We start from the raw sequence: 21,474 nt of genomic DNA, 5'->3' as shown, positions 1-21,474 counted from the left end.
AAAAAAAAAAAAAAAAAAAAAAAAAAAAAAAAAAAGGTTGGGGATGTGGTTTAGTGGTTGAGTGCCCCTGAGTTCAATCCCCAGTACCTCCCCTTCAAATCAAGCCTTTAGAGAGGTTTTTAAAAATAATAATAAAGGCCTGGGGATGTGGCTCAAACGGTAGCGCACTCGCCTGGCATGCGTGCGGCCCGGGTTCGATCCTCAGCACCACATACAAACAAGGATGTTGTGTCCTCCAAAAACTGAAAAATAAATATTAAAAAATTAAAAAACAAAATAATAAAAAAAATTCAGAACAGTAGGAAAAGAACCCATTGCTAAAATTAACTCCTTGACAGGTCTCAATAATATTATTTAAAAAATGAAAAAAATTAAAATGTATTTTTATATATTTAAGAAAATCTGATTATATTTAAATTCACTAATTCTAATACCAAATCACAGAATTATCAATATACATATGTAATGGGGATCTTTGAAACAAATACTGAAATTAAAAAATAAAATAAATAGAAATTGCTAAGTGATCCATAACCAAGGTTCTTCCCTTGGTATCTGAAAGCACACTTCCATTAAAACTATTAAAAAAAAATTCAAGTTCTAGGCAAATTGATAGGTTCAGAAGAAGAAAGAAATGGAAGCAAACTATAAAAAGCTGGAACAGTTTAAGTAGAGCGGTTCAGGAAGGAATTCAGCAGGCAGGTTTAGCTTGCTTACATGGTATAATCACTTTTGTCCAGAGACACTTCCTCTTTCACTGCATTCTTTTACTTTTAAGTTCTTTATATTTCATATAGTTGTATCAGAAATCCATTTGGTTTGCCAGGCAACAGTTTTCAAATACAATACTATCCCTTGTTCATAATTGCTACTTGCTTTCACTGTATATCCTTTTGTACAACTTTTTGTTATGTACATATGTTGCCTACTTTTCAAAAAAATAAATAATTTAAATAAAAAAACAAAGCTTTCCTCTTAATATCTAGTGGAGATCAGTTTCACTGAGGAAATGAGAACTTTTGAGTTGGGGAAGAAGAGTGGTAATTTACAACAAAAATATTTGTGGGGTATGGAAGATGGGAAGATGAAAATAGTTGGAGCCGGTGAGAACATGGCTAGGAAAACAATTTCTAAAAGCAAAAGAGGTATAAAGAGGTATCATGATAGATGTAGTAGATTCCAAACAATGAAACTTCTCTGAAGAGACTCTTTCCTTCATCCATATAGTAGTTTAATTGGCATTCAGTATTCATATCTTTTAATCTAGACTTCTACTGATTAATACTATAGTTCAATTACATTATAAAGTAAATAGACTTGTGATCTTACCTGGGGTTATAACTACAAATTATAATACTCTGCATGGAAAATGCATCTGAGTCCCACACAAATGACTTAGAAAACATTTTTAAACATAATGAATTTATAAGTTGAGGAAGGCTTATTAACTTACATTATAAGACCAGGAGCTCCTAGTTAGAAAAACTTTATTTTCCCCATCTTTACCCTACAGTGTCCATCATAAGGAATGGCATTGAAATGGTAAATGAGTTGAACATATGAACTACTTTGACATTTTAATCTCCTGTTCTGCTTACTTCAATCTTTCCAGGAAAATATAAATATAATGTCCAGGATACACAGGCAACAGCCTTCTGCAGCCTTCATTCAAAGGTACCACTGGCAGGCCAATGTAAAAATAGTTGGTTGCTGGCATGTAAAGGTTCTGAGTTCCTCTAGATCCTCACTCTACCAGCTTCACTGTATTCCTAGCTCCATCTTGAACCAGCTATGTGTTTAGCATTCTGTTCCCAAACAATTCATTACTTCTCTGTACATGTAAATTTGAAATGGGTGTTTTCCTTAGTTTCACCCTAAACTGGTGTATTATACATCAGTTGGCAGAATGGGGCTCGATAAGTATTAAAATTAAGGCATTATATATCTATATATCACTATTCTATGAGCACCTCAAAACATATCACAAGTTTTTTTTTTTTTGTTTTTTTTTTTTAAGGAAGAATACTTCATGAACATAGCATAATTTGGTAGATTTCATTCCTCATACCCTCTCTTCCTTTACTCTTGATCCCATTCCTTTACTCTATTGGTTTCCCTTCTATTTTTGTGAGATTCCCTTTTTTTTTATTCCTCTCCCATTTGGAGAAACAAAATTTACCAAATTATGCTATGTCCATGTACAAATATACCACCATGAATCTCATATATAATTATAATGCACAAATCAATATATTAGTAATAGAATGGAGATCAGTAGTGCACAGCAAGTAGATCAGGGGCAGGGAGGAGAGAAGAAAAAGACAAAGTACTTGGAAATGAGAGTGATCAAATTAAATTCTGTGTGTATATGAATTTGGCATAATAAACCCCACTATTATATATAATTATAATATAACCAATAAAAATTACCAAGACATTTATTACCATAAAAAAGAAAGACTCCTTCAGCTCAGGTATAAACTATTAATTTCTATAAATAAATGATTGCTCTTAAATTGTATGAAACCTCAAAAACAACAAACTTACGTATCATTGTCTTTTACTGTAGATTTCTTTCTTTCAGTTAAACTAAGGTGATTCAATTTTTTTCTCTTTCCTATATATATGAAATAAAGAAAAGAACAAAGTTGAGAGAGAAACTGTCAATTTTTAAATAGAATTTAGATTGCCAAATTTTAAATAGAAAATAAAATTGTGGACAAATAAAAGGGAGATGAGAGCAAAAAAAGTGTCTTATTTTGGTTTTTCCATTTCCTATTCTCATGATTTTTTGTACATGATAACATTGTATTGGAAAAATAATCTTTTGAATAGAATTTCCACTGAAGTTTGATATATTAATAAGAAAACTATGTATATCCAATTTGATAATATAATTAGGTTTAAACAATACACTTTACTAAATAATGGATAAGTATTAATAATTATTAATATTAATATTTAATTAAGTATTTTAATCAAAGATACCTTTTTTTTTTTTTAAGGTACTAGGGACTGAACCCAGAGGGTCTTAACGACTGAGCTACATCCCCAGACCTTTTTTGTATCTTATTTAGAGACAGCGTCTCACCAAATTTCTTAGGGCCTTGATAAATTGCTGAGACAGCCCTCAAACTTGTGATCCTCCTGCCTCAGCCTCTGGAGCCGCTAGGATTACAGGCATGTACCACTGTGCCTGGCCAAAGACATATATTAAGGTTTCCAAAGTGTGCATTATTTCATTCCTATTGTTTTCTTAACGTTAACAAGGGATTGTTGATACTTAGAAAACAGTTAAATTCCTAATAATATAACAGTAGAATAAATATGACTATAGGGATAAAAGAACCTATTTATTTAACATGTGCATAAGGTACAATGTGATGTTTTATTAATGTATACATTGTGGAATGGCTAACTTAAGCTAATTAATGTATCTATTACCTCACATACTTATCATGGTTTTATGGCCAAAACATTTAAAATCTCCTCAGCAATTTTCAAGTATACAATTCATTGTTACTTACTATAGTTACCATATTATATACAACAGATCTCCTAAACTTATTCCTCTAATCTAACTGACCAATATCTTTCCATTTCTTCTATCCCCACAATCAGTCCTTGGTAACTTCCCCTCTAGTCTCTGCTCTATGAGTTTGACCTTTCACATTCTACTTATTAAGACCATGCACTATTTTTCTGTGCCTGGATTATTCATTTAACATGTCCCCCAGGTTAATCCATGTTGTGGCAAATGGCAGGATATCTCCCTATTGCACTGTGTGTGTGTGTGTGCATGTGTGTACGCTGCATTTTCCTTATCTATTCATCGCTGATGTACATTTAGGTTAAGTCCATATCTTGGTTACTGAATATCGTTAAAATGAATACATGAGTGCAGATATATCTCTTTGATACATTGATTTCATATCTTTTGAATATATACCTAGTAGTAAGTCTATGAGGTCATATGGTAGTTCTACACTTTTTTTTGAGGACCCAAATCTTTAAATGCATATTCATTTATAAATACTTGGAAAGATCTTTATATAGGTTGAGCATCTTTAGTCTGAAAATCTAAAATGCTCCAAAAACCTAAAACTTTTTGAATACAGAATTTTTATATTAGGTATGTTCAACAAAGTAACTATGCAAATATTCCAAAATCTCAAAAACTCTAAAAGACACTCAACCTGTAGCACCTACTAATGCATATCATTTGTTAAAAGTATTTTAGATAACAATAAAAGAAGTAAATGATTACATCTCAGTATGCAATGAAATGAATAACAAACTTTTTGCTACCAATGAAAGTCAACAGAAACTATTTTCCAATGTATAAATGGAGACCCCCTCCTCATTCTACATATTTTTATGTAGTTCCATTTGTTCAACAACTGGCACTGCAGTTATTATTAACTCAATGTTTCTATTATTTTACTAAGAATCATTTAATACAATGTACCATGAAAAAGTCCTCACACTCTCCCAACAGAAATATATAATTTAAAATCTTCTAGAAGTGAAATGAAAAAAGTAGTATATCAGTAAAAGGGTTTTCTAGTTACTTAATAATTACTTATTTAATTTCATTCTATTTTTTAAAAAAGACGATTAACATATCCAAAAATTACATGGAGTCTATATGACATTTGTCTTGCTAGATACATATATAAGTTAACAAAAGTTGTGTACTTAAGTTCCTTTAAGTGTAGTTTCACAAAACATTGGTGATCAATCCACTATCACTCAATCAGGACTACATTCAGAATTGTATTTGAAGTTTCTGGCAAGGCTCTAGGGAGTACATTCTCTAATTAGTGAAAACAGCTTTCAATAGATCACAAGGTTTGGAAGCACAACTAATGATGAAAATAATGGCTAACACATACTATTTATTAGGGTCAAATACTGTTTTTAATATATATAATAACTAATTAATTTGCACAATAACTCTGAGGTAGTCACTCTTTTATGGGTGAGATAGTTAGTGAGTCTGGCATTCAAGCCTCAATAACAAAAAAAGCCAAGAGTTGAGGAAAACCTTTATCTACAGAGGTTCAAGTAATTTGTCTAAGTTGCTCACATACTAGTTTCTAACATTTTTCTGAAAGAGTTACTTGTAGGCCAAGTTGGAGATCTGTAAGCTAAAAGGTGAATAGGCATCTTAATATGATTCTGCTTTCCTTTTTTGCCCTCTCTCTCTTTTTTGTTCCCGTGTACATGTATGTGTTTGTGCGTGCCCATGTGGTACTGGGGATTGAGCCCAGGGTTGCTCTATCACTGGGCATTTCCCCAGCTCTTTTTATTTTATTTTGAGACAAGGTCTCACTAAATTGCTCAGGTTGGCCTTAAACCTAAGATCCTCCTGTCTCAGTCTCCCTAGTTGCTGGGATCATAAGTGTACATCACTGTATCTATCTTCTATTTTTTTAAATTAACCAAATTAATATCATTAAGCAATACTGAAGGGTGAAGAAATTCTTTGGAGGAAAAACTTAAAATAAAATGAAAAATAAAAATGTTACTGTTCCATTTTTATTCAAAATTAAAACACTATTTAAGTTTCTTGGGAAGAAATGGGATAATCTAAAAATATTACCTATATAATTGAATAGAAAGCTATCAACAAGAAAAGTAGAATTGCTTTTAATCTACTAAAATGTCAATATTTGGGAAGCAACAATAAAATTATAGGTTTTTAAGAAGCTCACATCTATAAATTGGCTCACATCTATCAAATTACTACAGCTTTAAACAGAAAATTGTTTTCCACCTCTTTCGGAATATACAGTATCTGTTTCTTTTCTCACTTGGGAAAAAATGAGTTTTGCCAGATACCTTCCATTTTTTTAAATATTTATTTTTTAGTTTTAGGTGGACACAATATCTTTATTTTATTTTTACGTGGTGCTGAGAATCGAACCCAGTGCCTCATGCTACATCCCCAGCCCCCCAGATACCTACCATTTTGTTAGTCTTTTCAAAGAACCATCATTTGATTCTGTTGTTTTTCTTTATTATTGCTTTGTTTTTGATTTCAGTTTTTCCATTCATATTTTCACTATATCCTCTACTATTTTGGATCCATTCTGTTTTTCATCCTTTGCCAGTTGAAGCTTAGTTCATTAATTTTCAGCCTTCCTTTTTAAATATATGCATTTATAGGTTAAACTAAATTTTCTCCTAGGAAATGTGTTAGTATAATTTAGGAATAAGTTTTTCCAGTAGGAGCTGACATGTTTTCATTATCATTCAATTCTGAATATTTTATACATACTATTTCGATTTTTCTGATTAGCAAATTATTTAGAAACTTTTTGGTATCCAAACACATAAACTAAAAACTTTTAAAGGCATGTCTTTTCATTATTGATTCCTAATTATAGGAAATTTTGGTTTGAGAATGTAATCTGTATGACAGCAATTATTTTTAAAATTTTTTTAATATTTATTTTTAGTTGTAGTTGGACAAACTGACACCTGTATTTCACTTATTTATTTTTATGTGGTGCTGAGGATTGAACCCAGGGTCTCGCACGTGCCAGGCGAGTGCTCTAACGGTGAGCCACAACCCCAGCCCCAACAGCAATTTTTATAACAGTGAGATTTCCTCTGTGACTCCAAATTGGTTACACTTTTGTGAAAGTTCTATGTGTGCTTTTAAATATATTCGATATTATAACTGAGAAGTGTTCTCATTAGAATCAAACTTGCTAATTGTGTTTTGTTTATATCTTTCTTAACGTTTTTGCTTCATCAGTTTCTGAAAGACATAGTTTAAAATCTCCTACTATGATAAACTAACATTTAGAAGTATCAGTCTTAAACTACAGTACAGCAGTACCTGAGTTATGTGCCCTTTAATTTATGTACATGATGGATAGCTTGTTAAGGGGTGTACCTGTAACTATTATAATTGATAGTAGCTGAAGGCAGGTAGGCCATAATTTCTATTTAGTGGATAGAATAGTAAAGGAACAAAGTCTGCAGTAACATTTTTTTAAAAAATGCCTGGAAAGTTTACATTTATGCCCAAAATAACACCTATATTCTATCTAGCATTTTCTATGTTAAATTCTTTGAGAAAAGAGAAAAAATCAGTTTTAACAAAATCCATATATTATTAAATAAAAATCCTGATTTAACCAATAACTAGAAAAATCTTATCATAAATGGAAAAGAATGTTCAACTAACCATTTGATGGCCCATTTCCGGGCTCTTGTTCTTTAGAGCTTGTGGGAGAAGAAAATGGACTCATTTGACAAGTTCCAGTTGTTGGAGAATAAGCTGTAATACTTCTCTTCTTTGTGATTTTTGAAGGATCAAATGACTGGAAATAAATAATTTTGGAACAGAAATAATTACATTTAGTTATAGTCTTTTAAAAACTCAGCAAATCAAATCAATATTGGTTTCCTTCCTCTGTCTTTTCAGAATTCAAATATACTCAGTTACCATTTTCAAAATGAACGCTGTCCTTTCAAATTAGGTAGGTGTTTCAGGTTTCTGTAATAATTAGGGCATCTAAATTTGATACTTAGAAAATTTTAATATTAAAGGGTTACTACTTTCTGAGATGATATTTTCTAACGTTTAGAAATGACCGACTCATATAACCACATTCTCACTTTTAATTTCACTTGAACCTGAAATATAATAATGGGCCAGGCCAAGAAAACTCTTGGAGATGCTTATTACTAGACCTACAAGGAAATCCTAGGAAAGATCAGTACAGTCCTACATCTTTACACAGTTCTCTGACACAGTGTCTTGCCTTAATGATAAAGAAGATAATGTCTAAATAACTGCATCCAACATTTTAAGACTTTTGAGAATTTGGCCTAAATTATAAAATTCGTCTCTGAAGCTTCCTCCTTTGTGTTCCCCTAGGAGTCTAAATCCAGGTAAAGTATTTTGATAACATTTTAATTTGTCTACTCCATCAGAATTTACTCCTAAAAATAGACATTTCTTCATCATTGTACCCTGGAGAACTTAAAAACGTATAAGGAATGAATGACTTAAAAGGAATTGTCCAGTCAACTTTGCCATACCACTCTACTTAAAATATACTCATTTGTTCATTGATTCGTCCATCCAATATTCACTAGTACCTTTGCTTTCAGTTTAAATAGGTTAAACACATTCAAGTCTCAGATCATTCTATGATCTCAGCTTTGAATGTTCTCTTTCTTATCTTCTCCAAGACCCAGTCTTTCTTTAAGTCTCTACTCACAATCCACTTTCTGCCGCAGTCTGGCTGGGCACGAATAAAGGAGCCGCCACAAAGCCTTGTAGGTTCAAACAGCAACTACTTTATTTCAACTCTTACCGGCACTGCACGCGCGCTTTTCCGCCAACGCCACCTGGGTGTGCCTTCTCCCAGGACACACCACACACCAACCGGAAATCCCTCCTCCCTAAATCCCCCCTCTGGCACTTCCCCAACCAATGGGAACTCTTCAGGAATCCCCAGGAGAACTCCAAAGTAGCAGGCTGAGGCAGACAGCAGGGGTCTAATTTACAATTGAATACACAGCTTAACATAACCATTATCATCTCAATGGCTTGCTGGGGTCACCTCTCAACCACTCCTTTCTGGCAAAAAACGCCAAGCCTCATTCCAACTCCCCTATGGCTCTCAGCAACTTTCTCCAAACTCCATTATCATAGTACTAATTGCTCTCCTGAATGCCTCTAAAAACTTGCTTTCTATATTGCTAACTAATGAATATGAAGAAATATAACAACTGTTCTGGCCTCAATAAGTGTTTACCAAAGGCTAAATAGAGATAAGGTCTTAGTATGTATGCTTAGAGAAACTCAAAGAGCGAAAATCCAAGTGGGCTGTAGCATTCTGTTACAGAAAGCTTCTTTTGAGGGGGAAGGCTGAGGCTTAGATAAGTAAATATAAAAGACAGGAAACATCTGAAATCAGAGGTGAAACAGCATAGGATGAAACTGGGGGATAAAGAAAAGGTTTGAAGGCTCAGAGGATGGCAACATTGTAGAACTAAACTTTAGTAGCTGACTTAAAACAGATATGTAATTCTTTATGGCCAAATAACCTCTATTTTTAGGACACATGGCAAAAATGGTGGCTGTGTCACCTTTTCCATTAATCTTCATATTTAGTTTCAGAATCTACAGTATCAAAAAATTTTATAGTTGAAATTTTAAATGATAAATATTTCTGTGTTTTGGGGAATAAAAAGGCATTTCTTTCTTTAGTTTACATATCCACAATAGGCACAAATGTAACCAATATCCTTCTTAAAATATCAAACTATAATATGAAGTTATAATTCTAAGGCAATCTTTTTCATGGGGTGAAAGGTTTTAAGTCTCTTTATCAGGTGGTTACCTCTCCATCTTGAGTTTTCACCTGTTTATATGTATTCAGTCATAAACTATGACATTTATCCAACCCGTACTTTATTTTTCCAAGAATTTATTGCTCAGAACAATTTCACTGTGTATGTACAAGAAATGAAAGTCACTCCTCTAATATACATTTATATCCATCTGTTTTCCTATTTTCACCATAAAATTATTTTATTCAATTGCCAAATGTCTAAACATTACAACTGTAGATAATACATTTCTTCTTGAAAATGGTTTTCTAGCTTTCAGAAAATAACTGCACGTACACATGTATGTATCTGCATCACTTTAGAAATAGTGAGTCTTACTTTTTTCTATATTCCATGTTGGTTTTATTTTTTGGTCATTTGCGTTGGTTAAAAGGAACATGTCTGTCTACGATTATGATACATAGAGGAAAAATTGAAAAATCTATCTTCCCCTACTCTCCTACTAAATATTCTTCAGCAAATGATATATTTTATGTTTGGTCCCTACTGGTATACACAAAGCCATAACAAAATTTTTTTTCCCTCAAGGTTTTACCAAAATCTTCTAACTTTATATCTCTGAAGATGTTTAAAAGTGATCCTAGAGTTCATCTAAGAATTTCATTTTGCCATCCTCCAAACTTCAAAGGACTTGGCTTACTTCTTAGTCTCCCATGACATGGAGAATTAAGAAGCCCAGGGTTGAGGAAGACTGAGCTGCTAACTGAGAAACCAGCAGTCTTTCCACTAAGCAAGGATGAGTGCTACCAGACCCTTTGGAAAAACAGAAAGAAATGGAGAGAGGACCAGTTTTCCCCTAAAAAAGGGAAACCAATTCAAGATGTAAACAAAATTCAAGGAGACAGATGTCACAACCAATTCTATAATAATTTACAACTGCTTCTAATATTTACTCAGTATTTTTAAAGTGAGGCAAATACATACATAAACTACTAAAAAACAACAGTAACAAAATGCCATGTTCAAAGATTCAGCCTATAATCAGCCCAAATAGCCTGGTACATTTTATAAAGAGGTCAAACTTATACATTAGTAAAACTAAAATTTGGGCATTGATTTTCCTGCCTTAAAAAAAAATCAATGTTCTTTTTATAATTTCAAATATGACATTCTACTTCAATATCCTTTACGAATTGTAGCTTGCTTCATCACCTTGTTTAAAGCATATTCTACCAAAAAGGTGCCTGCATTTTATTGATTTTTTACCTATTATAAACAGTCTAGAAAGTACTAACTAAGGGTTCTTTCACAGATGAAAAATGGGATATAAATGATCTGCTATTATTATAAATTACCAGTCTATGGTGTCACTGAAATATTTAAAATACAAGTACTGTAGGTGTATGGATAACCAGAAACAAAAGGGCAGCGAAAGGGAGATAATTCTCAAAAACCTTAAACTGAACTTCTATATGAATGCATCATAGTAAATCTCAACATTATGTATATGCACAAGACTGGGATCCTAATTAGAATAAGATATATTCCATGTTGGTATAAATATATCAAAATAGATTCTACTGTCACGTATAACTAAAAAGAACAAATAAAAATTTTAAAAAATAACCTTATACTGGTAATTAGGTTACTGGGAATGTCCCAACTAAGATATAATTATTATGCACTAATACTACTAATTAAGTAATATTTGTTAGGCACTTTCATATTCTGGGTCTTGGGTTCCTGGAAAAGTAATAGATATCAACTAACTAATCAGCTGCCAAATTAATGGTTCTATAAGACATTAGGGTTTTGTTGCTGTTTTTGTGATGGCTACAGAGAACAGAGGCATTTTGCACTTATCTCAGAGATTTTACTATGATAGCAAGTAAAAAACATGTTAAATCTGTGGTAATGGAAATGCTCTATTTCTTGATTCGGTATTTGATACACAAGTTTACACATTTGTAAAACTCACTGAATTATATACTATCTGTGAACTTAATGACATGTAAATTTCACCTTAGAATTTTCTCCTTTAACAGGAGAAAAAAGAGGAAAAACAAAACTGTGGCTAAAAAGTTTATACACTGGATTTTCTATTTCTGCTCATTATTTTTCCATAATGTTAAGATATTAAGTATTAATTTTAATATTAAAGATATTATTATTGTACTCTGCACTTTATTCTCAAGCTTTCCCCACTCTGCCCAGTACTAGGGTTAGAACCCAGGGGTGCTTAACCGTTGAGCTACACCCCCTGCCCATTTTAAATTTTAAAAATTTTGAGTCAGGGTCTTGCTAAGTTGCCCAGGCTGGCCTTGAATTTGAGATCCTCCTGCCTCAGTCTCCTGAGTTGCTGGGATCATAGTCTTGTACCACTATGCTTGGCCTCAAGAAATTTATGAAAGTTTTTCACGGCTATTGCCGATTGTGTTTTTATACATTATTTTATTTTTCAGAATATGAAGTAAATTCTACCCAGATATTTTTTTTTTGTTTACTGAAGTATGATTTATATACAATAAAATGTACAGATCTTCTTTAGCTTGATGAGTTCTGACAACTGTATACACTGATGCAACCACCACCTAAGATATATAACATTTTCATCATCCCAGAAGGGTTCCTTTGTATCCTCTTCCAAATCTCACTCATCAGCCTAGAGGTAATCACTTTTTAATTCCAATAACCACACATAGTTTTGCTTATTTTTGAACTTCATATAAATGAAGTATATATCTTCTGTGTTTGGCTTCTATTGCTTAACATGTTTTTGAGGTCATCTATTTTGTTGTACACGTTGGTAATGTGCTCTTTTTATTGTTAAGCAACATTCTTATTTTTTAAATATATTAGATTTGCTTTTCCATTTTCTTGTTTATGAATATATTCAGTTTGGAACTATTACAAATTAAGTTACTAAGAACATTTTTGTACACATCTTTTGGTGATTTTATTTCTTTGATAGTAAGGAATGAAATTTTGAGTTTATATTATGGTTTGGGTCTAATTTCACATATATAAAAAGAGTTAAAAAACAGTTCAAAAATGTTTGTTTCATTTAAAACCCCCATCAATATATGAGCGTTTCAATTGTGCTACATTCTCACCAGCCTTTAGTGGTTTTTGTTTCCTTTACCTATGCTACTGTGTTAACTAAAAAAGATTTAAAAAAAATTGTTTTAATACAGTTCATTAGCTAATCTAATCTGTGGGAATAGTAATATCACTTTGTAACTTTAATTCATTTTTACTTTATTATTTGTATTATTATTATTATTATTATTATTTGGTACTAAGGATTGAACCCAGGTGTGCTTACCCACTTAGCCACGTCCCCAACCCTTTTTGTTTTTCATTTTGCTTTTGGCTTTATATCTATAATTGTTTTTGGGTAAATTTTTGTTCTCAACTAAGTTGCTCAGGGTCTGGCTAAGTTGCTGAGGTTGGCTTTGAATTTGTGATCCTCCTGCCTCAGCTGCCTAAGTCACTGGGATTATAGCTATGTGCCTTCATGCCTGGCTTTAATTCATATTTTTGATGATTAATGTCATTGAACATTTTTTGCACTTTTATTTATTCATTTTAATTGATATATTCTGAACACAAGTCTTTTGCAATATATATACACATACACATACATAACAGATATTTTCTTCTCCATCCATGGCTCATCATTTTCTTAGTGTTGTCTTTTGGTTAGCAGAAAGTTCTAATTTTGATGAAGTCTATTTTATCAACTTTTATAGTTAGAATTTTGGGGGTCTTAAGAAATTTTTGCCTACTCTAAGGTCACCAATATAGTTTCTTATGTTTTCTTCCAGAAGCTTTATGCTTTTGGCTTTATATCTATAATTGTTTTTGGGTAAATTTTTGTTTATGAAGTGAGACATTAAGTATAAATGAATTTTGTATAAAATAAGAATTTTTTTGTATATGAATTGAGGTTAATTTTTTCCATATAGATACCACTTATTAAAGACAGTCTTTTCACCCCCCCAGTGAATTGACCCAATATTTAAAAATGTTTAATAAATTTAGACAACTGTTAAAAATAATATAAACCAAAACAGTACTAGAAATAAGAATTTCTAAAATGAAAAATGACTCATGAAGTACTTAAACATTTATACTAAAGGGAAAACAGCTGTGGTATATGGAAAGAATACTAGATATGAAGTCTTGGGCTCATTTAATGGTCTTGCTGCCTACTAGGTATACTATCGTGGACATGACACTCATCTGAACTTTAATTTCCCCACTTAATGAATATATTCCCTCACTTAACTAGCAAAGAGTAGAAACAGTAGGATGGGACAGGGAGTGGGCAGCTGGCACAGTCAGGTGTCTTGGGCCAGGATCTCTAACATCACCCTCTTTATCTTTTGGTGGGGAAAGAAATAAGGCATGGGAATTTCAACCATGCTATTTCAAATATGAAAGAAGGTTTCTGTGGAAAATCTCTAAACCTGCATAATTTATGTGACGCTCCACTCCCAAAACCTTTGGCTTTATAAAGTGTCTTGAGTAGGGAAGTGTTTTCTTTTTAAAGAAGGCATTAATATTGTTTTCTATGCCAGAATGAAAAAAACAAGCATGACACCAAACTAATGGCTCTAATTTTCAAGTCACTACATTCTGTGGGAGGGGATCTCTCAGGTAGATTAGAGAGGGCTTTTCCATGTGTCTTCTTATAAACCATTCTTGGGATAGGGAGCTGGGAACTGACCCAAGCAATGGGTGTGATGACAGGCAAAAAGGGATAGACCTGCAACTTCTAAGTTCACTCCAATTCCATTCCAGGCTGCTATGACTCTTTTTGCTCCTTTGAATAATTTTGTCTTGGTTCCGCTTTCTTCAGGCGGCCACATGTACTAGATGTATACAAATCATGCATCTTGGGCACTTTAATTTTTTTTCTTAATGTAAATATTTGTCTCATATTTTTGCCCATTGTAATCTAAGGTACTAATTTCTGTACTGTGTTCTCAGGTACAGGAGCAATCCCAGGGTAGCAGCTCCAAGTCTGCTTGAGCATTTAAGAGCATTTCAGATTTGAATTCTCAGATTAGTGATGTTCAACGTGAATTAACCTTGTAGAAATAAAAGCAGTTATGAAAAGATACTATGAATGATTCTATTAATAAAGAATCTAGATCAAATGGACAAATTCTCAGAAATACACAACATGCTCAGATTGAATCATTGAAGAACTAGAAAAATGTGAATAGGTCAATAGCAAGTGAAGAATCTGAGTTAACATTCAAAGTTGATTTTTTAAAAGTACAGAACTGGATCAAATATAACAATGTAATTTTTCTAATGTAGGACATTAGTTGTGGCACTGGTTACCTTGACACATTCTCATCTGAAGAAAAAATGGGTAGAAAGCCTGCCATGACAACAGTTGTGCTTCATGAAGAGAATGGATTCTGTAATGGTCATTCTTTTCTATTTAAATAATTGTTACCATCTCCCAAAGAATAGCTTTGGGGCAGGAAAGAAATGTATTTCATTTCAAGCTGGACTACTCATCTACCAAAATACCATTCTGACCAAAGAAACAGATGCAGAATTACAGTCACAGCTGCATTCTGCACAGAACAAGTTGGATAATGGTACTCTAAATTGCTAATTATACTGTTAATGATTTTTTTTAGTGTCATTGTAGTATTCTGCCACCTTTGTACAAAAATTTTAAAAAAGCATCTAGGAAGTTTTTAAAATGCTGAATTTTGTTTTGTTAAATACCAGTGAGTCTTTCAAAAGGAAATTCCACATAAAACCCATTTCTTGAAATGGCATTCTTGTATGAGATTTTGAACAGGTCCATTTATTGACTAGCTATTTGTCTTAATTTACTTTCTCACCAGTTTACTTGCATTGATGATTATTGAGGTCCTAAGTATTTCAGTATTAGTGTTTGTATCTAGATCCATAGTTGATATGAAAAGATAATAAACTAACATATGTCATAACATGCTGGCATTGGGAATGTGCTCTGAGTAGACTTACAAAAAGTAATAACAATAGTACAATTTTATTTTTATTGTGATAACTATGGTGAAATTTGTTACAATGTTAGTACTTTGTTGTTTAAGCCATATCATAATAGCTGAGGGAGATAATTACATTTGTGATGTGAAAATGCTGCTAATGTTTTGATTTCACTTTAGATTATAGTATATAGGTTAAAGTATTGTCATTATTCCATATTGTTTCTTATCAACTTAAGTGGCAGATTATTTTTTTCTAGAAACTAATTTCTAGTAATTTATTTTATTACGGTTTCTAAATAATTTACTTCTTAAGTAAATACCCCAAGCTTGCCAGAAACTTAGATTTATAAAAAAATCATAAAAATTTATAAAAACCATTTTATATGTAGAAAATGATATACCAATCACAACTGTGTCACATGGTTTCTTGATAATTTTTATATTTAGCAAGGTAAATAAGTGGATACAAATTAAAAACATAGTCTTAGGCAATCACAAATTCTTGATCAAATACTTACGTTTTCTTCTAGCTGATCATCCAATTTGAGTGATCTTTTAACACTGCAAAGGAAATATTTAAAGAAGTCTTAGATTTGACATACATAAAGAAGGCACATATTTAAAGGTAAGATATATAAGCAAAGATTATAGTTACTTTTACTAATTTTTATATTGCTTGTTAAAGCATAATATCATATAAAGACAGCAATTATTTATGAGTGGTTTGTTTTTAATAGCATATTTCAATATGGGATCATAATTAAATATTTAAATGAACCATGTTTTTATATACATAATTTGACATACATGCACTAACAATTTAAAATCATAGTATTAAAAGTCTTAGAAAAATTAGTATATTTATCTGCTTTGAAAAACAAATTTGAAAGATAAATAATTTACATAAGAGCAAAATAATTTACATACCATCAATAGAGATGTTCAAAGTATATGATTTGTACTATGAAACAGAAATAGTGCATCATGTGTTAAAGGTATGAGCAAGGTGAAAAAAGTTTTGCACATTATTCTAGCATTAAACATGATTCAGTGCAACCAGACTATGACTTAACTGAGGAACAGATGCTCTATGTCTTTATAAGTCCCCAATCCATAAGAAACTATTTTTTGTTTCCTTCACTAAACTGATTCAGGAACATGCAAGGCTCTCTGTGTGCAAAATCTGTTCTGTTAAACTGGAAGCCCAGCTGTTGGTGACAATGCTTAGAAAGGAAAGCCGAATATTTATAATACTTTATTTCGTACAGCTGTCTTCTAAAGAGCAATCATCAACATTTTATTGAATGCAGACTAAATGCTCAAAGGAGAAAAAGGTCAGTATAAATTAAACTAGCTTTCCCAGTGACAAATGCAGCATTAAAAGTACTTTCTTGATCCCTGAGAAACAGAAATTAAATTATTTGAACTATTAGAGGTTTGGGATATTATGCAAAAGATTGTGTTGAAGTACAGAACCCCCCAAATTTGTATAGATTCTAGAAGATGACTATTCAAAAATAACTGGTGACTCATAAACATCATATAGGAATAAGAAAAAAAATGAAAGAGATGGGTCAATCTATGAAAACTATTGAGCAGTAAATAATAAATACAAAAATAAATATCTAAAGAAGGTTTACTTAATTTTGCTATTATATTTACATAATTCAATCACAACATTATTTCTTGAGACTAAATTATTTTAAATAATTGTATCTTTTAGAAGTCAATTTAAATTTGGTTTAGGGGCTGGGGATATAGCTCAGTGGTAAGAAACTTGTCTAGAATGTGTAAGATCCTGGGTTCAATTCCTAGCACTGAAAAAAACAAACAAACAAAAACAATTTAACAAGTATTCTCAATGAAGTGAGAACACAGGTATTAGTAAATAAAAATGGCAAATCATTTAAAAAAGTATTTAGCTTTGGAATATATATAGACCTATTTAGTACATGAGATGTTCTGTTTTTCATATTTCAAAAGTATAATCAAAAACTAAAATTATACAATGCAGAATTTTCTTATTATTTGTTTTTAAATGATGCTAAGATGCAGCATCTAAAAGATGTCCTTTTATTTTTTTATTTTTTTTATTATTTATTTTTTTATTTTTTAATTTTATATTGTGGGTTGTTCAAAACATTACAAATTTCTTGACATCATATTCGACACTTTGATTCAAGTGGGTTATGAACTCCCACCTTCACCCCATACACAGATTGCAGAATCACATCACTTACACATCCATTGATTTACAAATTGCCATACTAGTGTCTGTTGTGCTCCGCTGCCTTTTCCATCCTCCAAAGATGTCCTTTTAGAAAAGAACACAAAGCCTACCCTGATACTAATTGTTCAAAATATTATCATTTTATAATCAGTGGTTGATTTTTAAAGAAAGCAACACAGTGCTTGAACTTAAAAAGATTTCCAGATTAGGTCTTAGTGGATTTAGAAAGCCCATGGAAAAATATATAAAAGTAATAAGAAAGTGAGCTGAGTTAAAATAGGCTGTCATCTCCCTCTTTATGTTTGGTGAGAAATCTAAAAACATGATTCATTCATTAAGGGTAATGTACAATTCAGATAACTGGGGCATTTAATAACCCAAAGTTGGTAATATTTATAAGTACCCTAAAAAGATTTAATAGGCAAAACTAGAATAAATTTAAGAAATTGCTTAGTTTGTCTACAGGGAAAAGAATTTGTGAAACCCGTCTACTGTCACAATCTCAGTCCTGTGCATAGTAAATCTTTGTTGAATTGCGGGGAGGGAATTGAAAAACAGGTAAAGAAGGACAAATCTACCAGAGGAATTTATGACCTTATTCTTACCATTCTATTAGAAATGAACCCTACTGAGATAACAATCATTAAAATAAGCACCTATTATACACAGGCACTCCTCTACCCATGAACAATTATAATATAAGGATGAGATGATGCTACATGAATTAGGATGATGTTAATAAAAATATACGAGTCTGAAAAAATATAAAGGAAGAATAAGCAAAAATTTGATTAAATATGAGAGAAATATTTTTCTAAAATATGTATTTCTTTCCTACCATTATTACTTAACAATTACAAGTGATATATTTCTGGTAGTCCTGTAAAGTTATATCTGGTTCCTGTGACTACTATCTTGGTTTAAAAAAATGGACACAAAAACATGGGGAAAGGACTTGAATTATACCTTTCTTTAAAGAAGATATACACACTACACACACACACACAAGTGGCCAAAAATCAACATGAAAAAATGCTCAACATCCTTAATCCTTAGGGAAATATAACCCATGTTCACAAGGAGATACCCCTTCATGTCCATTAGCATGGCTATTATAAAAAAGAAAATATCAAAAGCTGTAAGGATATGGAGAAATCAGAACCTTTGTACATTGCTGACTGGAATGTTAAATGGTGCAGCAGCTATAGAAAACAATTGGCAGTTCCTCAAATAATTAAAATTAGAATTACCATATGATCCAGTAATTCCATATTCCAAAAGAATTAAAAGCCAGAACTTGAGTAAATATTCATATAACAATATTCACAGAAGCATTGTTGACAGTAGCCAAAAGGCAGAAGCAATCTAATGTCCTGTGACAGTTAAATGGATAAATAAAATGTATCATTCATACACACACACACACACACACACACACACACACACACACAATAGAATATATTATTAAGCCTTAAAAGTGAAAGGAAATTTGGCACACGCTACAACACAGATAAACTTTGAAGACACAACTCTAACTAAAATAAGCCAGTCATAAAAGAAAATATACTGCTTGATTTTACTCATATAAGAATAGTCAAATTCATAGATACAGAAAACAGAATGGTAGTTGCTAGGAGCCAGAGGAAGGGAGAAATAGGAAATTACTGTTAATGGGTGTAGTTTCAATTTTGCAAGATGAAACAAGTTTTGAAGATGGCTGGTGGTGATGACTGCACAAAAATATAAATATACCTCCCTTTTAGGGGTAATCGTACATCATCTGTAGGTAACTTCTCACTCCAAGCTACCCAAATTTCCCTGTGCCCATAATTTAAATATTATATTCCATCTTTAGGCACACTAGGTTTAGACTGACTAAACCTACCAGAATTATTGTTGTTGGAATTCTCAAAAGATAAAAAAAACATTTTGCATGCAATTTTATATCAAGAGGAGAGACAGTAACTCTCTTTGTAGAGTTACCATAAATTATTCACTAAGAAGATCCTCCCCTTTTTAATTTAGCTTACTACATGGTAGTACCCTGAGTAAGATTCTCTGATTGATCAGAATAAATTGAGTAGAAAAGCTTTATGTTACTAACATCAATTTCAATATTAAAGAAATTATTCTAGGGGAAAAAAAGCTATCATTTGATTCCTAACTAAGAACCAGAAATGAACTCTTAGAAGCTCACAAAATTATATGATTTGAGGTTCTTTTTTTTTAAATAGGAGTTTTAAAACATTAGATTAAACATGATTTTTGAGTGACAGAGCTGAGAGTAGGAATAGGGGGTGAAGAATAAACTTAGCAAAGCAGATAAGACTCAGGGAGCTTTGATGCTATGCCAAATTCTTCTGTAAGGTTGGGCAAATCACATAATCTCACTAAGCTTCATAAAGTTGATAATAATACTGGCCTGTAAAGTAGTAAGAAATTTCTGAGTGGAAGATAAAAATATCGCTTAGTATTTCAGTGCTTCCATTTACTCCTCACTATAATGGACACAATAATGTTGCCAGCTACTAACTTCACAAGAGTATTTAGAGGATTATTGAGTATAATCATGAGATGCTTAGAAATCCTTTGATGAAAGGCAATGGCTAAATTCACATCCCATGTGACTTCTTAAGTATAAATTGAGATATATGAAATGATTTCTTTTCCATTCCAAGTACGGGTAAAAAAGGGAGAAGAATCTTCTATAACCTTTCTGTTTCATTCAAGTTTATGCTCCTTTATGTTCAATATTTCTAATGGTCACATAAAAAATCTCTACCATGGCATAGGTGAGGGCAACACCAACCTATTACATGCAAAAGTATGGGCACCATGTGAAGTATCTAAGTAAATGATTAATCCTGTTATTCTTCATGACAAAAGTTGTCCTGGGCAACATATGTTTATGATGTCAAAAGATTAATGAAAAAAAATTTTACAGAAGTCAAATGAATACATTTAGGAATATTAACACCAGAGGATGAAAAATGAGATTTTTTTTGGTTGAATAAAATGAGAAATACAGTTAAGACCATTTTACTCCTGAATGGATATTCCTTAATATGCAATAAAATATTCATTAATATTCCTTCTGCAAAAAGTTTACATATACTATAGATAATTTGTACATGTAGATTATATGTACCTACAAATGAAGAAAGGATATAAGTTTGCCCTTTAGAGGAGTTTCCATTGAAAGGGCTCAACTAGGTCTAACAGAATTAAAACATGATAGATGGGTGATATTTTATGTACTTTTCTGTATGAATTTTTATTCTACAACATAAAAATAATCATAAAAAACTACTGCTAATGTCTACCCTATTTCTGAGACTTCAACACAATCATCTTAAGAAGTTTTATCTGGTGCTGTCTAGTTTGCAGTCAATAGCAGCTGTTCATGACCCTTTTACTAAACTTATGTTAAAATAATCTATGTGTTTTTCCTCGCTAGACTAAATTATTTACATTATTAATACCTCGTCAGTTAAATGATGGGTTATGAGTTCTAAAAATGCTTACTGAACTATCTTTTCCATTAAAATTAATACTAGGTAGTACAGTATTTGTTCATGTTTGGAACCCCAAAGTGCAACGGAACAAAGGTATCATATAAATTAATCATTTAAATAATTGCATTTATTTTTATCTAAAACTTAGTCTCAAAGAAACAAATATTTAGCTTTTGCAAATTTTTATGTGCTTAACATAAATAATTCTAATCCATAATTTCCTCAGATATTCCCTCTCCTCCATTATGCTTTTCTAAGTCTTAAATTACTAAAGAGAAAATTATTTTTAGACTTTATGTTTGATATCTCTAGCCTCCTTTTTCATATTATTGTTCTTTATGCATTTTGGGCAATTTCTTTAGATTTATCTTCCAGTTCTCTAATTCCTTCTTCAGTTGTGTCTAAC

The 21,474-nt window shown here is 31.8% G+C and overlaps 2 protein-coding genes across 6 annotated transcripts in view; one reads left to right on the top strand and one right to left on the bottom strand.

The window, feature by feature from the left end:
* The window catches only part of Alg6 (ALG6 alpha-1,3-glucosyltransferase), an 88,389-nt gene extending 71,052 nt beyond the window's left edge, over positions 1–17,337 (top strand). Inside the window, exons 14-15 of the transcript XR_007351967.1 lie at positions 15,854–15,948; positions 16,478–17,337. The gene's annotated coding sequence lies outside the window, so the exon portion shown is untranslated. The remainder of the gene's footprint in view (positions 1–15,853; positions 15,949–16,477) is intronic.
* Positions 1–21,474, bottom strand: part of LOC107141693 (integrin subunit beta 3 binding protein) — a 53,092-nt gene that overhangs the window by 25,122 nt on the left and 6,496 nt on the right. For all 5 annotated transcript variants that reach the window (XR_007351968.1, XM_048815251.1, XM_048815250.1 and 2 more), the window contains exons 2-4: positions 15,842–15,884; positions 7,202–7,337; positions 2,548–2,617 (exon numbers count right to left, since the gene is read on the bottom strand). Coding sequence is in view for 4 of the 5 variants with exons in the window: in XM_048815251.1 (XP_048671208.1) it covers positions 2,548–2,617; positions 7,202–7,337; positions 15,842–15,884 (249 nt within the window). In the remaining variant the exon portion in view is untranslated. The remainder of the gene's footprint in view (positions 1–2,547; positions 2,618–7,201; positions 7,338–15,841; positions 15,885–21,474) is intronic.

The sequence above is a fragment of the Marmota marmota genome, unplaced genomic scaffold (assembly GCF_001458135.2).
Source record: "Marmota marmota marmota unplaced genomic scaffold, marMar, whole genome shotgun sequence".
NCBI classification, from domain to species: Eukaryota; Metazoa; Chordata; class Mammalia; order Rodentia; family Sciuridae; genus Marmota; species Marmota marmota.
Note: the sequence above shows the minus strand (reverse complement) of the source record. Positions and strands in the feature narration are given on the sequence as shown.